Source organism: Triticum aestivum, chromosome 4D, assembly GCF_018294505.1.
Source record: "Triticum aestivum cultivar Chinese Spring chromosome 4D, IWGSC CS RefSeq v2.1, whole genome shotgun sequence".
NCBI lineage: Eukaryota > Viridiplantae > Streptophyta > Magnoliopsida > Poales > Poaceae > Triticum > Triticum aestivum.
Genome location: NC_057805.1, coordinates 66,731,636 through 66,751,965, shown reverse-complemented (window position 1 = coordinate 66,751,965; position 20,330 = coordinate 66,731,636). Strand labels below are relative to the sequence as shown.

The following is a 20,330-nucleotide window of genomic DNA, read 5'->3' as shown; positions in this document are numbered from 1 at the left end:
CACGCCCTCCCGCCGCCTTGCCAATCCCGCTGCCGACCACCCCCCACCACCGCTAGATAGGCCATTCCCCCCGCCGGAAAAGAAAGGGTTCCGCCGCGGCATCCTCACCCCGTTCCTGGGCGAGTTCTCCGGCCGCGCACGGCAGGATACCGGCGGCTGCGCGCCTACCACGCCTGTCAGGTGTTCGGCGATTTGTCTGCTCGGCCATGGACTCGGACGAGGAGGAGGCGCTGCTGGAGGAGGCGCTGCTGGAGGAGGAAGCCGATGCCGATGCCGACGCCCAAGACGAAGAGCATCTCATGGTCGTCGCCGCCTGGCCAGCCTGCTCGCGAGCAATGCAAAGCCGCAGCAAGGTGGCTCGGCGCCAGGCCGAATGAAGGTGAAGCAGAGGCATCGACTGGAAGGCTATTGCTTGCTCTACTCCAACTACTTCGCCGATGCTCCATTGCACGGTGACAAAGTATTTCGGCGCCGTTATCGGATGAGCCAAAAGCTCTTCCACAGGATTGTGAATTCCATCCGGGAGTTCGACAACTACTTCAAGTGCAAGAAGGATTGCACCGGCACACTTGGATTCACCTCACTCCAGAAGTGCACGACAGCTATGAGGATGCTAGCATACGGAGCTCCCGGTGATTCACTCGAAGACTATGGACGCATGGCCGAGTCCACGACCATTGAGTGTTTCTACAAGTTCTGCAGGGCAGTGGTGGCAGTGTTTGGACCGCAATACTTGTGATCACCCAATGCTGAAGACACTGCTCGGATCCTAGCACAGAATGCAGCAAAAGGATTTCCTGGGATGCTTGGAAGCATCGACTGCATGCATTGGAAATGGAAAAACTATCCATTTGCTTGGCAGGGGATGTACAAAGGCGCCAAAGGCGGTTGCAGTGTGAGGCAATGGCCACACACGACCTATGGATTTGGCACTCCTTTGGTATGCCAGGAACTCACAATGACATCAACGTACTGCAGTGCTCCCCTGTCTTTGCCAAGCTTGTTGAAGGTCATTCTCCTCCGGTGAACTTCGAGGTCAATGTGCGACACTACAACAAGGGATACTACCTAGCAGATGGCATCTATCCGAGATGGTCCACATTTGTGAAGACTATCTCAAACCTTGTGGCAGGAGGCAAGTACTCCCACTTTGCGAAGGTTCAGGAGGCTTGCAGGAAGGATGTCGAGCGGGCATTTGGTGTGCTCCAATCTCGATTTGCTGTTGTCCGATACCCCGCTCAGACCTGGTCGAAGATCAAATGTGGGAGATCATGACTTGCTGTGTCATCTTGCACAACATGATCATTGAGAGCGAGCAGGAAGAGCCAGTGTTTGACACTGAACCATATTACATGTAGGGTCCTCTTGCCCAAGTTGATCACCACCGACCGGCAACCTGGACGGCCTTCCTCAATATGCGTCAGGAGATCCGAGACCCACTGGTGCATCAACAACTGCAGCAGGATCTGGTGGAGCACCTATGGAGGCTCAAGGGCAACGCCTAGCTCGACGTGTGATGAAATATGAGTTTTTATTTGTTGAACTATATAATTTGTATTGAACTATTTGTTGTCGAACTATTTGATTTCTATTGACTTACTGTGATGAACTGTGTGATAAAAAATAGCTTCTGTTGAATTTGCGCCGAAGCACGGCGAATATGGGCCGATTTGTGCCGATAGCGGGCCAATTTTGCGCCGAAAGTGGGCAACTTTGCGCCAAAATTGGGCCGATATCGGCGCCTGGGGGCGGCGGCTGGGAACTCAATCGCCCCCAAGCCGATTTTAGCGCCGGTTCACCCCCAGGCGGCGATATTTCAAGCCCCCTGGGGGGCGAATGGCAGGAGATGCTCTTAGCTACTGCTCTTGCACCGTTTCATATGTAAAATTGGCCACTTCTTATGAAGATCTAAAAAGTTAATTTACAAATGGTGTTATGTGATTCACAGATGAAACAAGATTACAAGAGGTAAGCTCATATACAATCCTAGAATAATCAGTCAATAGCAGAACTGATGCAACTGCGCAAAAAGATAGGGAAATATGAGTTTCTGTTTTTGTGAACATCATATCTGAACTACTAGTTAGTAAAAGGTAGGTGCAGGCATGCGACAAAATTGGCACCAAATACCAGAGTAACAGTAAATGCAATTGGCAGTTTACCTCCATGAGCAACACAAAAGAGCACCATAGTAACTTTTCCCACCAAATATTAGTTGTTCTTTCGCGAAGTCAAATACTCTTAAATAACCTGCATATAATCAAACAACTTAAGTACAATGTATCACCAACAGGGAACCTTTATTACATGTCAATTCTCATTCTTGGCTAGACAAACTTACCATCTCGCCCAACAGTTGCCATGTAAGCTCCATCCGGCGAAAATGAAATGGCATTGATTGCACCTTGACAGATGTGCCATCTTGCAGTAGGATTGCTCTGCAGCATTATTTACATCCCATAATCAATGATAGCAGCTACAAATTTAAATTCATCATGTTCAGGAATTTCTTGAGTTTCCTTGAATTAATGTTTTGCAGCATTAAAAGAACATAGCAAAAAATAGTAACTTCCAGGTTCTTAGTACTGGTTCCAGTATGGTCTGCTGGTAAAGTGATGCTACTTGAGAACTTGGCATTTCCTAATATGATCGAAATAAAAACCAAGTGACAGGTAAACACCACTGCACTAAATCCAATGCAGGTTGACCCAGCATAAACAGTCTGTGCTCTATGTCAACTAGCAAGTGTGAGGACAGTTCGACCACATGAAGCTTGTGTTGAACGTGTCAACTACTAAGTAAGAACACGAGAATGAGCTTGTGGAAAATTAATTTTCTGCCATCTTCAACAACTGGGGAATATATGATCCGTAATCCCAGGATACTGGTCTATCTTCACAGTTTACATAGAAATGGAGACTACTGCACTATGTATGGTCTCACGTATCTACCAAGTTCGTGACACATAATTTCAACCATGAGATAGCAAAGAAAATAAACATGCGATCAACTTAATTGTAGGAAAGTAAATGTGGTGTTCCCCTTCCCTAGAGGAACTTCTCTAATTATAAGAAAGTAAATGTGGTGTTCTCTTCCCTAGAGGAACTTCTCTAATTATACGAAAGTAAATGTGGTATTCCTCTTCCCTAGAAGAACTGTTCTTGTCATCGAAGAACTCATGTAAAAAGGGAAAACGGTACCATCCTTGTTTCCGATACAAATTAAATTGTCATACACTTCACCCAGATGAATTAAACCAGAGTAATTTGAGGGTTATTGTGTCGCATGGGTGGGGCAAGCCTCATGACTCCCATACTTTGTTGCAGACATTCTTTTCCGGCATGTTATAATATCTAGTTTACATTGTCGCAGATGTTACACAAGATAATGTAGCAATTAAGTCTATTTTTGCAAGCAAAGGCTATTTCAATATTTAGTTTGTATTGTTGTAAATGTTATCTCACATGCCGCGACAGCTGACTTAAGGTTTTTGCATACATATTATTTTGGAGTGTTTCAATAAAGCATCAAAAGACGTTGGAATGTTCAAATTTATGTGAGTTTTAGAGATGTTGGATACGATATTCCACAAAATGCTTTCATGTGCAATAAAACAAGATTTGACAAATATTTGCAAGGGCGTATGCACACTCTATTTGTGTTCAGCATCCCTGACACAGACTTACAACATGCTGATGCTGAAAATGCTACCATTAGTTTTTAAAAATGCTACAATACATTTAAAATGACTGATGGATCATTCTATCTTTTAAGGGATGTTACAAAGTGATAAACAACTAGAGATCATAAAATCTAATAGTGAACTAAAAAATGATTATAAAACTGATATTACAAGCATATACATCATGGATATCGAACCCAACAAATTATTGTGTTAGTAGTCCAGCTACTGCATGTTAGGCATCGGTTTTCACAGATGCTCAGGTGGTAATTATTTCCTTCAAAAAGTTTCCAGAACAAGTACCTCTCTATTACCAAATGTTTAAACATGACAGCATAAATGACCATGCCTGTACACTTTTAAGTGAAGAAAAAAAATCAAATGCCATAACTATTTAAACAAAAATCAAGTGCCCTAAGATACCTTATTGGACTTTGCATGTGAAATCACCAGCTGATTTTGATCCCTTACAGTTGGAAATGCCCAGTCAGCACTTCCATCCTTGGACTGGACATAGAAAATAATTGGTTTAGATTTGGCATAATGGAGTATGATTACTTTGTAACAAAATTCGATGACAGTAGGCACTCACTTTGTCATACACATACAGATTCCCATCAGCATTGCTGACAACAAAAATGCCTTCACGCTCTGGAACCCATGCAACACAAGTACAGCGGCTGCAATAACGGCATCTAGTAAAGTCAAACTTGAACCAGTTGCAAATATTCAAGTTTTTTCAACCAGTATTTACATCTATATAGATAGTCCCACAACCTATGTCTAAATATTCGCTTTAGATGCTGACTAGCCAAGGGATGTATATCACCTCAGCTATTCATACCAGTCCCCCACCCCCGCCACACACACACACACACAAGATGCTTACACTAAACACTCCTCGCACGCTCCATAAAGAAGAGAGGAACAGGACAACTATCGGACCCACCATGGTAGGGTGGCATTAAGGGATAAAACAGGGGAATGTCGACATCTCTCACATGCCAATTTGAATCAGGCAGCATGAAAAGACATGCAATACAAAGCATGTTGCCAGGCATAAAGCAAAACAAATGTTTGCTACTATCGACTGAGCACCATCAAAATGAGGAGCTCAAATGAAGTTTTCGGCCCTAGTCCTTATCCATTAATAATAGCAACAGTTTCCTATAAGTTACAACTTCTAATAATGCACAAAAGGAAACTCTGAGTCAGACCATCTTTCATAGTTATCCTAAAACAATAGTGTGTTCAGGACGTGGCATAAAACAAAAATATGAAGAAAATTTTTGTTACTTGTAAGGTAATTCTCATACAAATTTATCACTTCCATTATTATTTTAAAGGAAGCACACATGCCTGTTGGCAGTTCCATCTTTGTCTTTATTGATAAAATGCTGAGACATAACAGGCTTCTTTCCAGGATCTTGCAACTGTTGCCTCAATGACATTGAATAGACTGCACAATGGACACATATAACTCGTCTCGGTCTCAGAACAGAGTTCAATTCTAAGAACAAAGCATTCCAAAAAGAAAGCACTGACCATCTCCTGACCATAATCCAACAATCACGTCATGCCCATCTTTGGCCTCCGAGTCAAATGCATGACAAACTGGGTTTGAGTTGCTGAAGTGGATGGACTTTACTGGATCCTGGTGCAATTAACAACTTGATCAGAGAAACGCAAGGCTGCATATTTGTAAGTAAAACTTTGGCATGCATTGGACAAGGGAACTAATACTTTGTCATGTGAGTTGAGATCACTAATGAACAGTGTATCTGCGGTATTGAAGATGATGTATGTTCCCTTGCCATCGTAATTCGCCACGGCTTGAGATCCACCAACGCCTGTTGACGTACCAACGCCGCCACCCACACGGCTGCTCCCTGAAACAGCCCTGCTGACACCGTTGCTGCCTGCAAAGCTAAGTGTCCGGCTCCCATTCCCGGTACCAAGCAGTCTTGCAGCTGCAGATCGCATGCCACTGCTGGAACTTGGTGTTGACGGTGTAGAGCCCTGCCCCACCGGTTTCTCCTTCAAATATGCCACTGTCATCTGCCATCGTGAAAGTTATTGATGTAATCTTAACTTTTCATAATATACGCAATGAAGTCGATCATCACGAAGCAAGCAAATAACTAAAACAATCGCGTATACAGTTAGAATCCCAGACAAGAAACCCCTCTAAATTCATCACTCTGCGAGGTTCCATAAATGGTCACCGGTTAATACTTGCAACCGAGGACGCCGGTCTTACCAGAAGAACAGTAACCTGACCAAAAATGCCACGATCCAAAACTTCCCCGAAACCCTAACTAAAACCAAATAAAACCCAACCAGATACGCGAAAAAAAACACGCCTGAATCCGGCACCTGATCAGGTCAACACCCAACGCCACAGCTCAATTCCCCATCCCATCCGAGCGACCCATCGAGATCCCAATCCCCGTCCCAACCCGCGCGCTAACCGCAAACCCCGGGACGTGATCGCCGGTACCGCGGAGTCGCCGCCCTTCATACCTCGGAGACAGTCTTGCCACCAGAGCTGTGGTTGTAGTGCAGCACGGAGGGGGAGTGGGTCTTCTCGTACTGCAGCTTATGCCGGCCCTCGGGAGTCTTGAAGTAAGTCTTGAGTCCAGGCGCGCCCCCGGCGGCACCGCCCCCGCCAGCCGACGACGACGTCGCCATACCCACGGGCACGGGCCGGCACCAGCGAGACCGCTGGCGGGTCACAGGAAGCCCCCACCTCCGCGATCGCCTCCGAAATGCTTACGCCCGCGCGGCCATCTCACGCCTCCGCCGCCGTGACTCGCCGCCGTGCTAGGAGGCGAGTGAGGGTTAGGGTTTTGGGGATGGTCAGATTGGGATCGATGCGACGGGGAGGCGGTTCGATTTGGGATGAGGGAGGACGGTGGGGAGACTGGAGAAACAGAGACCTGGTGCTGGTGGTAGGAGGAGGAACGGAAATGACTCACCTTTTTCTTCTGCTTTGTTCACTCCTCTGAATAACTCTTTTCGGTGCAAGGACTATGGATCCAATTGCAACTATAGGAACTAGGACAACCCCACTTGCTGCCGCAATTGCCTGCAAATTTGATTTATGGACATGAATTACAGATTAATAATATAAGAACTGAAACTGAACATATATATTAATCACGACAAGGCGACCACATCTTGCCCATATCGTTCGCCGTCATTGACGTACTCAACACCCGAAAGAACTCCTTCGCGTGCGGCCGCTGCAACGCGCGAATCAATCCACCGCGGAGTTGCTAGTCACTTTCCCAAATCGCCGCTCCGACAGGATTCTGCAGGCCCACCACGTCTGACTTCTGAGCACATATACATGCAAACGCTAGTTAAGGAAATTGGGCCCACCCAAAACAACCACTAATCCCCCCCCCCCTGATTTTCAGGGGGGCACGCTAATTAATCCTCCTAATCCTCCGACGTAGTTGCTACACACTTTCCATATTGGTGTTGTCCGAAAGTGGCCGCTCCGACGCGCGCGCGGAATAGCCACGCCCCTCAACACCATGGTGCAGCATGCCGTTCTGCACGGAGTCTTGCAGCGCCTCATCACCAGGCACACGGCGTGTACCATCTCCCTCTTCACGGATGATGTCGTCATATTCTGACATCCCGACGATCGCGATCTTCAGGCAGTGCGCACCATTCTTCACCTGTTCGGCAAGGCATCTGGCCTCAACGCCAACTTCGCCAAGTGCCTGGTTACCCCTATCTGCTGCCCTCCGGATGTGTCCTAGCGTGTTGGCGAGTCCCTAACCTTACCTGTTGCTGCCTTTCCCATAACTTATCTCGGGCTTCTACTATCGGTGCGCAAAGTCCCTCCTCGACGCTCATGCCCCTAGTCGACATGATTGCCAAGCGGTTGGGCACCTGGCAAGCATCCCTCCTCACGAGCGGCGAGCGTCTTGCCCTCGTGCGACACGTTCTATCTGCCATCCCGATTCACTTGCTCCTGGCCATGGCGATTGCACCTACTATCCTGAAACTCGTCACCCGCTTAATCCGGGACTTCCTCTAGCATGGTCGTAAGGAGGCGCGTTCAGGTAACTACCGGTCAATTGACCCAAGGTCTGTCAGCCACTTGATCTCGGAGGGCTCGGCGTCCACGACAATTGACCCAAGGTAACTACCAGTCAATTGACTCAGGGTTCGATGGCTATGGCTTCGGGATACCGATCCTTCCCGACCATGGCACCATCTGCCTTTGCCGAAGGACGCTGCTACTCGGGACATCTTCTGCGCTTCCACCACTTGGACGTTGGGCGATGGGAAGACATGCCACTTCTGGTCAAATCATTGGCTAGATGGCAAATCGATCGGCGAGATCGCACCCACCCTCTACAAGCTCGTCACCCGGCGCATTCGGAACAGGCGTCTGGTTCATGACGGCATCCTCAACTGGGCATGGGTCCGCGACATCCGAGGAGTACTTGGTAACTTCCCGACCTTGGGTCAATAGACCGGTAACTACCGTTCAGCTAATTGTTCATCAGGAAAGCTATCATCAATAGGGAGTGGGTCATCAAGAACATTTTCTAATCTAGACAAGTTGTCTGCAACGGGATTCTTAGCTCCGTTTCTATCAATAACATGTAAATCAAATTCTTGTAGCAAGAGAACCCATCTAATAAGTCTAGGTTTAGTATCTTTCTTATCCATAAGGTATTTAATAGCAGCATGATCGGTGTGAACAGTTACTTTGGAATCAACAATATAAGATCTGAACTTATCACAAGCAAATACAACTGCTAAAAATTCTTTTTCAGTAGTAGCATAATTTCTCTGGGCACTGTCTAGAGTTTTACTAGCATAATGAATAACATTCAATTTCTTATCAACTCTTTGTCCTAGAACATCACTTACCGCATAATCACTAGCATCACACATAATTTCAAAGGGTAAATTCCAATCAGGCGGCTGAACAATAGGTGTAGAAATCAAGGCTTTCTTAAGTATTTCAAATGCTTCTATACGATCATTATAAAAAACAAAAGGAACATCTTTTTGCAAGAGATTAGTGAGAGGCCTAGAAATTTTAGAGAAGTCTTCAATAAGCCTCCTATAGAAACCAACATGACCAAGGAAACTTCTTATACCTTTGATATCTTTAGGACACGACATCTTTTCAATAGCATCTACTTTAGCTTTATCAACTTCAATACCTCTTTCAGAAATTTTATGCCCTAAGACAATACCTTCATTAACCATAAAGGGACACTTCTCCCAATTCAAGATAAGATTAGTTTATTCACATCTCTGCAAAACTCGATCAAGGTTGCTCAAGAAATCATCAAAAAAAGTTCCATAAACGGAGAAATAATCCATGAAAACCTCAACAATCTTTTCACAAAAATCAGAGAATATAGCAGTCATACATCTTTGAAAGGTAGCAGGTGCATTGCATAAACCAAAAGGCATACGTCTATAAGCAAAGGTACCGAAAGGGCAAGTAAAAGTGGTCTTCTCCTGATCATCTTTTGACACTGGTATCTGAGAAAAACCAGAATAACCATCTAGAAAGCAAAAATGTGTATGTTTGGATAGTCTTTCTAGAATTTGATCAACAAAAGGTAGAGGGTAATGATCTTTCCTAATAGCTTTATTCAATTTACGAAAATCAATTACCATTCTATAACCTGTAACAATTCTTTGTGGAATCAATTCATTCTTATCATTAGGAACAACAATAATACCTCCCTTCTTAGGGACACAATGAACGGGACTTACCCATCTACTATCAGCAATAGGATAAATTATACCTGCCTCCAGAAGCTTTAGTATTTCATTTCTTACCACTTCTTTCATCTTAGGATTTAACCGTCGTTGGTGATCAACAACTGGTTTAGCATCACGCTCCAAATTAATTTTGTGCTGACATAGAGTGGGACTAATGCCCTTAAGATCATCAAGAGTATATCCAATAGCGGCACGGTGCTTCTTAAGAGTTTTCAATAATTTATTTTCTTCATGCTCTGAAAGGTTATCACTAATAATAACAGGATATATCTTCTTTTCATCAAGATAAGCATAGTTCAAAGAATCAGGTAATTGTTTAAGCTTAAACACGGGATCACCCTTGGGTGGAGGAGGATCCCCAAGGATTTCAACAGGCAAATTGTGTTTCAAAATAGGCCCCTGATTAAATAATATTTCATCTATTTCCCTTCTTTCATTCATAAACATATTATTTTCATGGTCTAGCAAATATTGTTCTAAAGGATCAGTAGGGGGCACGGCAATAGAAGCAAGACCAATAATTTCATCCTTACTAGGCAATTCTTTATCATGGGGTTGTCTACGAAATTTAGAGAAATTAAAATCATGAGACATATCCCCTAAACCAACAGTAACAATATCTTTCTCGCAGTCTATCTTAGCATTAACAGTATTCAAGAAAGGTCTACCAGATATAATGGGACAAAAATTATCTTGTGGGGAACCAAGAACAAGAAAATCAGTAGGTTATTTAATTTTCCCACACAAGACTTCAACGTCTCTAACAATCCCAATTGGTGATATAGTATCTCTATTAGCAAGCTTAATAGTAACATCAATATCTCCTATCTCAGCAGGTGCAACATCATTCATAATTTCTTGGTATAAGGTATAAGGAATTGCACTCACACTAGCACCCACATCACATAAGCCATGATAACAATGATCTCCTATTTTAACAGAAACAGTAGGCATGCCAACAACAGGTCTATGTTTATCTTTAGTATCAGGTTTAGCAATTCTAGCAGCTTCATCACAGAAATAAATAGCATGCCCATCAATATTATCGACCAAGAGATCTTTAACCATAACAATACTAGGTTCAACTTTAATTTGCTCAGGGGATGTAGGTGTTCTAGTATAACTCTTACGAACCATAGTTGAAGCTTTAGCATGATCCTTTATTCTAACAGGAAAAGGTGGTTTCTCAATATAAGCAGTAGGAACAATAGGATCAACATTTGATGGGAGGATGATATTTAAACCACTTCTCCTTAGGGAGATCAACATGAGTAGCAAAAGATTACCCCAATGTCACCTCGGGAATCCACGAGTTGAGTGCCAAAACACATATCAAGTGAATCAATATGATACCCCGTTGTCACCACGGGTATACATAGCAAGACATACATAAAGTGTTCTCAAATCCATAAAAGTATTCAAATCGATAAGAACGAAATCTCAAAGGGAAAACTCAATTCACAACAAGATAGAGAGGGGAAAACACCATATGATCCACGGGTATACATAGCAAGACATACATAAAGTGTTCTCAAATCCATAAAAGTATTCAAATCCATAAGAACGAAATCTCAAAGGGAAAACTCAATTCACAACAAGATAGAGAGGGGAAAACACCATATGATCCAACTATATTAACAAAGCCCGCGATACATCAAGATCATGACATCTCAAGAACACGCGAGAGAGAGAGAGATTAAACACATAGCTACTGGTACAAACCCTCAGCCCTGAGGGTGGACTACTCTCTCCTCATCATGGTGGCCGCCGGGATGATGAAGATGGCCACCGGTGATGATTTCCCCCTCTGCCAGGGTGCCGAAATGGGGTTTAGATTGGTTTTTCATGGCTACAGAGGCTTGCGGCTACAGAACTTCTGATCTATCGACTCCCTAGGGTTTTTGGAATATTTGGGAATTTGCAAGGCGAAGAGGCGGTGCGGGAGGCCACCAAGGTGGGCACAACCCACTGGGCGCGCCCGGGCCTCCAGGCGCGCCCTGGTGGCTTGTGCCCCCCTCGGGGCTCCCCTCTGGCACTTATTTGGCCCACTGGATGTCTTCTGGTCCAAAAAAATCTCCAAAAAGTTCCGCTGCGTTTGGTATTGATTTTCTATGAAGTAAAAAACAAGCAAAAAACAGCAACTGGCACTGGGCACTATGTCAATAGGTTAGTCTCAAAAATGATATAAAGTTGCTATAAAATGTTTGTAAAACGTCCAAGAATGATAATAAAACAACATGGAACAATCAAAAATTATATATACATTGGAGACGTATCAGGCAAGCGCGCGTCGCTCCCCGTATCATGAAATTTGTCAACATGCAGTTACCCGAGGGGCCAGGTGCTCAGAAGCCCCGCATGCAGCGTCTCGCGCACTGACCGGCGTTAGCCGCCCATCTAGAAGGCTTCGCGAGATGAAGGCTTCGGGGGCCGAGCCTTGAGAGGTGCGCCTCAAGTGCCGCATGGATTCCTCGTGAGCCGTGGCTCGCTCCGCACCGCTCTCCGCAAAAGCTAAGTCTAACCACCTCACGAGACGCGACTATCACCACTAGAGTCCCCTCTTCTCACGACCTCGGTGAAGGCTGGCACCTTTTTCTTCGCGCGAGCCGCTTGCGCGTCAAAGGGGGGCTCCTAGAGCATCGCTTCTCAGGAGCCCTCACTAGCTCTTGGTGCCCCTTGCCTCTTAGCCTTGTCCAGGCATCGCGACGTGACATACTAGTGATGACCCACAAGTACAGGGGATCTATCATAGTCCTTTCAATAAGTAAGAGTGTTGAACCCAACGAGGAGCAGAAGGAAATGACAAGCGGTTTTCAGCAAGGTATTTTCTGTAGGCGCTGAAATTATCAGTAACACATAGTTTTGTGATAAGATAATTCGTAACAGGTAACAAGTAACAAGTATAGCAAAGGTGTAGCAAGGTGGCCCAATCCTTTTTATAGCAAAGGACAAGCCTGGACAAATTCTTATATAAAGCAAAGAGCTCCCGAGGACACATGGGAATTATTGTCAAGTTAGTATTCATCATGCTCATATGATTCGCGTTCGTTACTTTGATAATTTGATATGTGGGTGGAATGGTGCTTGGGTGTTGTCCTTACTTGGACAAGCCTCCCACTTACAATTAACCCCTCTCGCAAGCATCCACAACTACGAAAGAAGAATTAGGATAAATCTAACCATAGCATGAATCATGTGGATCCAAATCAGCCCCTTATGAAGCAACGCATAAACTAGGGTTTAAGATTCTGTCACTCTAGCAACCCATCATCTACTTATTACTTCCCAATGCCTTCCCCTAGGCCCAAATCATGGTGAAGTGTCATATAGTCGACATTCACATAACACCACTAGAGGAAAGACAACATACATCTCATCAAGATATCGAACAAATACCAAATTCACATGATTACTTATAACAAGACTTCTCCCATGTCCTCAGGAACAAACGTAACTACTCACAAAGCATATTCATGTTCAAGATCAGAGGGGTATTGAATATCATTAAGGATTCGAACATTTGATCTTCCACCGAACCAACTAGCATCAACTACAAGGAGTAATCAACATTACTAGCAACCCATAGGTACCAATCTGAGGTTCTGAGGCAAAGATTGAATACAAGAGATGAACTAGGGTTTGAGAGGAGATGGTGTTGGTGAAGATGTTGATGGAGATTGACCCCCTCTTGATGAGAGGATCGTTGGTGATGACGATGGCTTCGATTTCCCCCTCCGGTAGGGAAGTTTCCCCGGCAGAATCGCTCTGCCGGAGCTCTAGATTGCTCCTGCCCAGGTTCCGCCTCGAGACGGCAGCGCTTCGTCCCGAAAGCTATCTTCTGATTTTTTTTCTAGGTAAAAACCCTCCATATAGCCAAAGATGGGCACCGGAGACCTGTCAGGGGGGCCACAAGCCTTGGAGGCGCGCCTAGGGGGTAGGGCGCACCCCCAGGCTTGTGGCCCCCTGGTGGGTCCCCTCTGGTATTTTCTTCGCCCAATAATTCTTATATATATATATATATTCCAAAATAATTCTTCATAAATTTTCAGGACTTTTGGAGTTGTGCAGAATAGGTCTCTTAGATTTGCTCCTTTCCGGTCCAGAATTCCAGCTGCCGGCATTCTCCCTCTTCATGTAAATCTTGTAAAATAATAGAGAAAAGACATAAGTGTTGTACCATAATGTGAAATAACAGCCCATAATGCAATAAATATTGATATAAAAACATGATGCAAAATGGATGTATCACGCGCGTCTTCAACCACCTCTACCTCCAAGATGCCGGCATCGACTTCAACGTGGTGGTCGGCCCTGTTGCTCCTGAGGCCCGTGCCGCTGCTGCAGCGGGCGTGAAGGGCCATGTGGACGTGCTGCTGAAGAAGTTCACCTGCATCCCTGACGCCGAGCCCTCGGCAGTGGAGGCAAGCGGCGGCGATGACGGCGGCGGCAGCGATGTCGACGACGAGCTCGCCGTGACTAGGAAAAGCAGCGGTGACGGCCATGGCGATGATGAGCCCTCCTCCTAGATTTTACCCTGCGACACTTATCATGCCTTGTGGAGGCGTAAGCCTTGTTTGAATTTGCAAAACATTTGGTGCCTGTAATAACTGTTTGAACTCCGTGATTTCCTTTTCGTGCTTGGTTTCCTTCTTGTTTGCCTTTGTGCTCTGCGTCGGCTGGGCCCAGCTCGACGCATACCTTGACCGCCATTGGGATGTCCGGATTGCCAGGAAGAAACCAAGGGGCAAGGGGCTACGTGACTAGTGAGGCCCCTGAGTCGCAATGCTCAGGGGTCCCCCTTGACGTGCGAGCGGCCCTCATGAAGGAAACATGGGTGGCGATGAGGTTAATCCGGAGTCCGTCATACCTTTCCTCACCAGCCTTCGCATGGGAGGGGCGCGAGAAGACCAGGTACCAGCACTACAAAAAAAATTACACTTCTGTGATGATACGTGTTTGTCACAGTAGGTCATGTTTTCTGTCATGCATGTACATCCATGACGATTTTATGATAGAATCAAGATAGTCATACCTGTGTTGTCGTAAAAGTGTTCCATGACATTACCAAAATTATCATCACAGAAGTGTCCACTTCCATGACGACAAATCGCGCGTCATAGAAGTGCTTTCGTCAAGGGTAACCGACACATGGCATCCACCATAACGGGTCGCCGTTAAGCTATCGGGTTCCGGTTTGGATCCGATAACCCGTTAACAGCCCGGACCAATGACGATTTTCCACGTGTAAAATTCTCATTCATCGACGATCCACGTGTCGGCTCAACATTGGGACATATGTCAACCGTCCATTTGTCAAGAACCGCCAATGAAACATTGACACGTGGGACGGCCCAATAGAGGCCCATATAGGTTTAAAAGCCGGCCCAGGAACAGGCCCACAAGATTTCGTCAGGTCTAATGGGTCGTCCCGTTAACAGCCTAACATTTTCTGGAACAAATTATAGCCCACATCAGATACGGGCCGTTAAATAACTGCAATATTCTGGGCCAGTTTACGGCCCATATCAAATCTGGCCCGTTAACAGCCTGCAATAGTTTGGGCCAAATTACAGTCCATACCTGATCCGGCCCATTAACTGACTTTCATTTCTTGGGCCAAATTACGACCCATAACAGATAAGGCCTTTTTTAACAGCTACTGTGTCATTGGGCCCATTGACGGCCTGATTTGCTCTTCGACCTCTTAATGGCCCGTTTAACAGTTCAGCCCGATATTAGTTTCGGCCTATCAGCGGCCCTGTGTACATATGGGCCTCTTTCGGCCCGGTTTCACTTTCGGCCATTTAAAGGCCCAAGTTGCACCTGGGCCTAATTATGGTCCGTAGTTACTTTTGGCCTCTTAACGGCCCATAGTCTTCATGGATACATTCTATCCCAGACTGCCTATCGGCCCGTTAAAGGCCCTTCAGAGTGTTGGGCCTAATTTAGGCTCGTCATACATTCGGCATGCTTCCCGCCTGTCATGTAATTGGGTCAGCCAAGACCCAAAAACATTTCACCCTGTTAATGGCCCGTCACCCGAATGGGCCAATAATGGGCCGATTTATATTACAGCGTGATGTCGGCCCATGATTTGTTCACCATAATTAAGGCTGAATCTAGTTTTCAATCTGTTAAAAACCTATTTAATTTTCCGGCCCAATTAAGGCAAGCGGTTTACTCGGCCTTTTAAAGGCCCGAAACTAATAGTGGGCCAGATTAAAAGTAGACCTAACTAATGGCCCAAGATGATTGTAGGCCCACGGTTCGGCCCGTACTAGCGATTGGCGGCCGGCCAGTTTTAGTACAGAAATTATTATTTTATAAACCTAACCTGTTGGCGCATTGCACGCCGATCGAAGATTACGACCTTTTCTCAGAGCGACGATAGCAGAAACAACAAATAAACTACAGCATCGTGATGAAGAATAAACCTAGACTATACAACAAAGAAATTACAGCATATTACATCCCCTGTTCATCAAAGTTCGCCGCCAGTGATAATAATAAAGGGCAACCAGACAACAGATTCATGGGTCGGTCGCCACCAGCGGAAGTTAACAGGTCGCCACCAGTGGAACTTAACAGGCCGACAAAATAATAGACAGAACCGACAGCACTTCAACATAGTTCAAGAAAGGTTAGCCCGACCCAGGAGCTGCAGCGCAAGCAGCTTAGCAACCTGATGAGACTGCGCTTCTTTGACGCTTATATCCACCAACTTAAGGTGCATAGCATCAATAGACGTCATGTACTTACGGTTAATCTTGCATAGAGATTGGAGTTCCAGTCGGGTTTGAGCGGAAGCATGTCTTTCTACTTGAATTTTAGACTGAAGAAGTCGAACAAATTCAGGCGGCCACTTCGTCGAGCTTGTGTCACTGAGTAAGTTCGACACTACATCAAGATATGACTTTGTGGTTGTATCCCTACCCTCAAGATGTGTTGCCTTGTTCTCTGGAATATATGTTAGAGGGACAAACAATGGGTTCGTCTCACTATCATTGTGGTAGTTCTTCCTAGCAGAAGTCCTATCATCCTAAAAGAGAAACAAGTAGGTAGATAACATGTTTTGCACGTATAAGCATCAGCGCTGTCAATTCATCTCATTTCTTTGTCAGAAATAAAGAGACACGGTTTAAAATAGCATTAACACAATAGGCATTGTTCATAGTTAAGATGACAGGAAATGGCATTGTGCAGGAGCGGCCAGCTTCACCGGACCATTGTCCATAGTTTGAAGGCTCGAGGAGGACGAACTTACATTAGTAGTGAAGACAGGCTCTATAAAGCCCTTGTCCATATTGATGGGGGGCAATTCAAGAAGTTTACCGTACACTCTTCTTCAAGAGCATTGCCTTTATTCTACATTTTGTTAAGAGTAAATATAGATGTGAAAATATAGGAACAAATGGAGATTATTTAACTTAAGATGCATAGTACAAATGTAAATACAGTATACAGGCAGAAGGCACTGACAAGAGCAATGCGGAGCTAAACTTCTTCAGTAACATTGGTTTTATTCAATATTTTGGCAAGAGTAAATGTAGATCTGATGTGTAAAAAAATGGAGGACAAGGGAAAATAAGCTGCAAAGTGTACATGAAGAACTAGCTGACAAATATAAGTATAGTGATGAAGGACAACAGATACTTACAAGAACAATGCAGAACTAAATTTCTTCATAAGCATTGGGTTTATTCTACATTAATTTAAGCATTAATATATATCTGATAATTTGGAGCAAACACTGGATAAGCAAGCTATAATGCACAATGATGTCACATAATCCACCAGGTATGAATGTAAGGACAACGATAGGACAATAGGTACTCACAAGAGCAAAGCAGCGACCAGCATAGTTGCGATAACCTAGGTTTTGCGGCGCTGGTTCTATCGCCAATATACGTCGGGTGCTATGTGATTTCTCCGGTAGCACCACCTTTTTCAAGGACTTTGCTTGTACTCCTTTAGGTTCTGCAATCACCCTCTTCCTTTTGGATGTCTGAAACACAAGAACAACATTTGAATTGAAAAACATGGTATGACGACAAATGGAATAGGTGTTGATAATGGATGGGCATGGCATCTTCACATATATCATGAGTAAACTAAGCAGATGGCGGTGCAACAAAGCAAAAGAAATGCAAGACACCTTATGTAAGATATGTGCAACCAATAAAACCTTGCCAAATTAGAACATGCACCTTATTGGGTGAACAGGAAGGCCATCTGCCTTTGACTCCTTGAGCTCAGAATAGTCATTAGGATTATATTCTGAATACGAATCTATAGGTCGGGAGCATGTGGGTTTCATTGCATCCACAATGGACCTCAATCCCTTGATGCTAAGTTTGTTACCCATTGAACTGTTCCACAATATTCTTCTGATGTGCGCATTCTTATATTCATTGTGATTACGTACAATATCTGTAAAGCATGAAAACACAAATAATAGTGAGATTATCTTTGTAATGCAGAGGATATTGTAATATAATAGAGGCTCCCTGTAAACCCTTGTGTGCTATCACTGGATTCTGATGAGAGAGCCCATGTGTGCTGTAATACAGTGAGTAGATTAATATAATCTGGCACAACTACACAAAAAATAGGCTCCCTGTTGGGAGCCCCAGATGCAAGGATAGTTGGCAGATGATAGGTTCATAATATACCATATAGAAAGTTTATTGCCAAACCATGATAACAAGAGCGCAGAGCCAATAGGCAGATCGTAGTGTAGATAATAGGGGTACACCATAACCACCATAAATAAATCGGGAAAGCGGAACTGGCTGGAAAACACAGGGTTTTGCCGCTACTAATATGCAGCCTATCGATCACCTACAGGCCAGCTCTATTCATCTGAAGGCGCACAGCTATTACTATCAGTTTAGTCTATCAAAGACCGCGCGGCTCCCACCATTTCTGGGGTATTATGGCAGACCAACTCGAAGTGCGAAATCATTTAGCAGAACCGACCCAATAGAGCTGTCGACTGTAGATGTCCCTGCTCCCCTTCCTGACAAGGAACATATTATGCTTACTAAAGTAGAACAGAAGAAGAACATGTTAAAGAATAGAAGGTGAAGCATATTATTGAGATTCCCCTTCTTTCTATACAATGTTGGTTGCCCACCCATGATGAATCAGAGCGCCCAAAGAAATGCAATTCCATGATGTCTCTCTATATGTGGCCACATGCATTTGGAAACTCAATTGGGAGCATTAGCTAACCAATTAAATGTGTGCCTATTAGCTAATGTCAGTATCATATCACATTCGTATTTGAAGAACCTTAGGATGTATGATTGGTGTGTTATTTAGCTTAAAGGGTGGACAGCTGCTAGTAGGACACAAAGCACCTATGCAGATCGTAGTGTAGATATAATGGGAACCCTAAGCATCGGGAGTAAAATCAGGAAAGTGGAACTTGCTGGAATATATGTGCTAGTATTGCTGGTACGACTAGAAAGGCTTCGCATACCAGCTCCCTACAACTGAAGGCGCAGTACTGTTATTATCAGTCTAACTCTCAAAGGCGACACATACGATCGAATACGAAGAGTTGAAAGCATCCATGACAATCGATATGAAGACCAACACGAAGAGTTGAAAGAGTCCATGACAAGCGACCGAATAGACCTATACACTGCAAATGTCCCTGCTCCTCTTCACTACAAAGAACATATTGTACAACTATTATACTCCCTCTGTTCCTAAATACAAATCTTTGTAGAGATTCCACTATGGATCACATATGGATGTATATAGATACATTTTAGAGTGTAGATTCACTCATTTTGCTCCATATGTAGTCCAGGGAGGAATCTCTACAAAGACTTATATTTAGGTACGGAGAGAGTACTTACAAAGGAAGAACAGAAGAGGAGCATGCTAAAGAAGAGCAAGCAGATTTTGGATAATAAAATGTTGGTTGGCCACACATGATGAACTAGAGCACATAAAGAACACAACTCCCTGCTATCCCTCGACATGTGGCGCATGTGCTTTTCGAAAGTAAAGTAGGAACATTAACTGACCAATTAAACATTCTCAGTTTTAGTACATGTCAACATCAAGATTCGTATTTGAGCAACTAAGTTTGGAATTATGAGTGGCATGTTGTTTAGCTTGATGGGTTGAGGAGCACTGCTTGCACGTACGTTTCAAAGCACCTACGATAATAGTACTGGATATATATGGGAATGTCTACATGCAAGTCGCCTGACTTCCGTCATTTGGGTCAGTCGACCATTTCAGGCGGTTGGATGAAGATCCTACGTCTCCTAACCCTTCTTCTTCCTCGCCTCTTATTCTTCCCCTAAAGACTACCGCACGGGTTGCCGGGTGAACCACCGGCCCCCGCCCTCCCCTGAACCGCCCACCACCTCCGATCTTCCGCCGCCCCCGGCCATTCCTCTAGCTAACCCCACCCCCACCCGCGTCGAGTTTTGCCTCCGGCGAGGCCCCACCATAGCCCGACGACAGCCTGATACGTCTCCAACGTATCTACTTTTCCTAACGCTTTTCCTATTGTTTTGGACTCTAATTTGCATGATTTGAATGAAACTAACCCCGGACTGACGTTGTTTTCAGTGGATTTACCATGGTGTTGTTTTTGTGCAGAAATAAAAGTTCTTGTAATGGAACGAAACTTTGTGAGGAATTTTTATATCAATAAAGAGAATTTCTGGAGCCAAGAGCCACCAGAGGGGGGCACCTGGGTGGGTGTCGGTGTCAAAACCGGCGGATCTCGGGTAGGGGGTCCCGAACTGTGCGTCTAAGGTGGATGGTAACAGGAGGCGGGGGACACAATGTTTACCCAGGTTCGGGCCCTCTCGATGGAGGTAATACCCTACTTCCTGCTTGATTGATC

The 20,330-nt window shown here is 44.7% G+C and overlaps 1 protein-coding gene across 1 annotated transcript in view; it reads right to left on the bottom strand.

Moving 5' to 3' along the window:
- Positions 1–6,687, bottom strand: part of LOC123096256 (WD repeat-containing protein 20) — a 9,799-nt gene extending 3,112 nt beyond the window's left edge. The window contains exons 1-8 of the mRNA XM_044517938.1: positions 6,206–6,687; positions 5,426–5,740; positions 5,228–5,336; positions 5,042–5,141; positions 4,275–4,362; positions 4,106–4,189; positions 2,342–2,438; positions 2,163–2,250 (exon numbers count right to left, since the gene is read on the bottom strand). Of these exons, the coding sequence (XP_044373873.1) occupies positions 2,163–2,250; positions 2,342–2,438; positions 4,106–4,189; positions 4,275–4,362; positions 5,042–5,141; positions 5,228–5,336; positions 5,426–5,740; positions 6,206–6,373 (1,049 nt within the window). The 5' untranslated portion in view covers positions 6,374–6,687. The remainder of the gene's footprint in view (positions 1–2,162; positions 2,251–2,341; positions 2,439–4,105; positions 4,190–4,274; positions 4,363–5,041; positions 5,142–5,227; positions 5,337–5,425; positions 5,741–6,205) is intronic.
- Between the last annotated feature and the right edge of the window lie 13,643 nt (positions 6,688–20,330).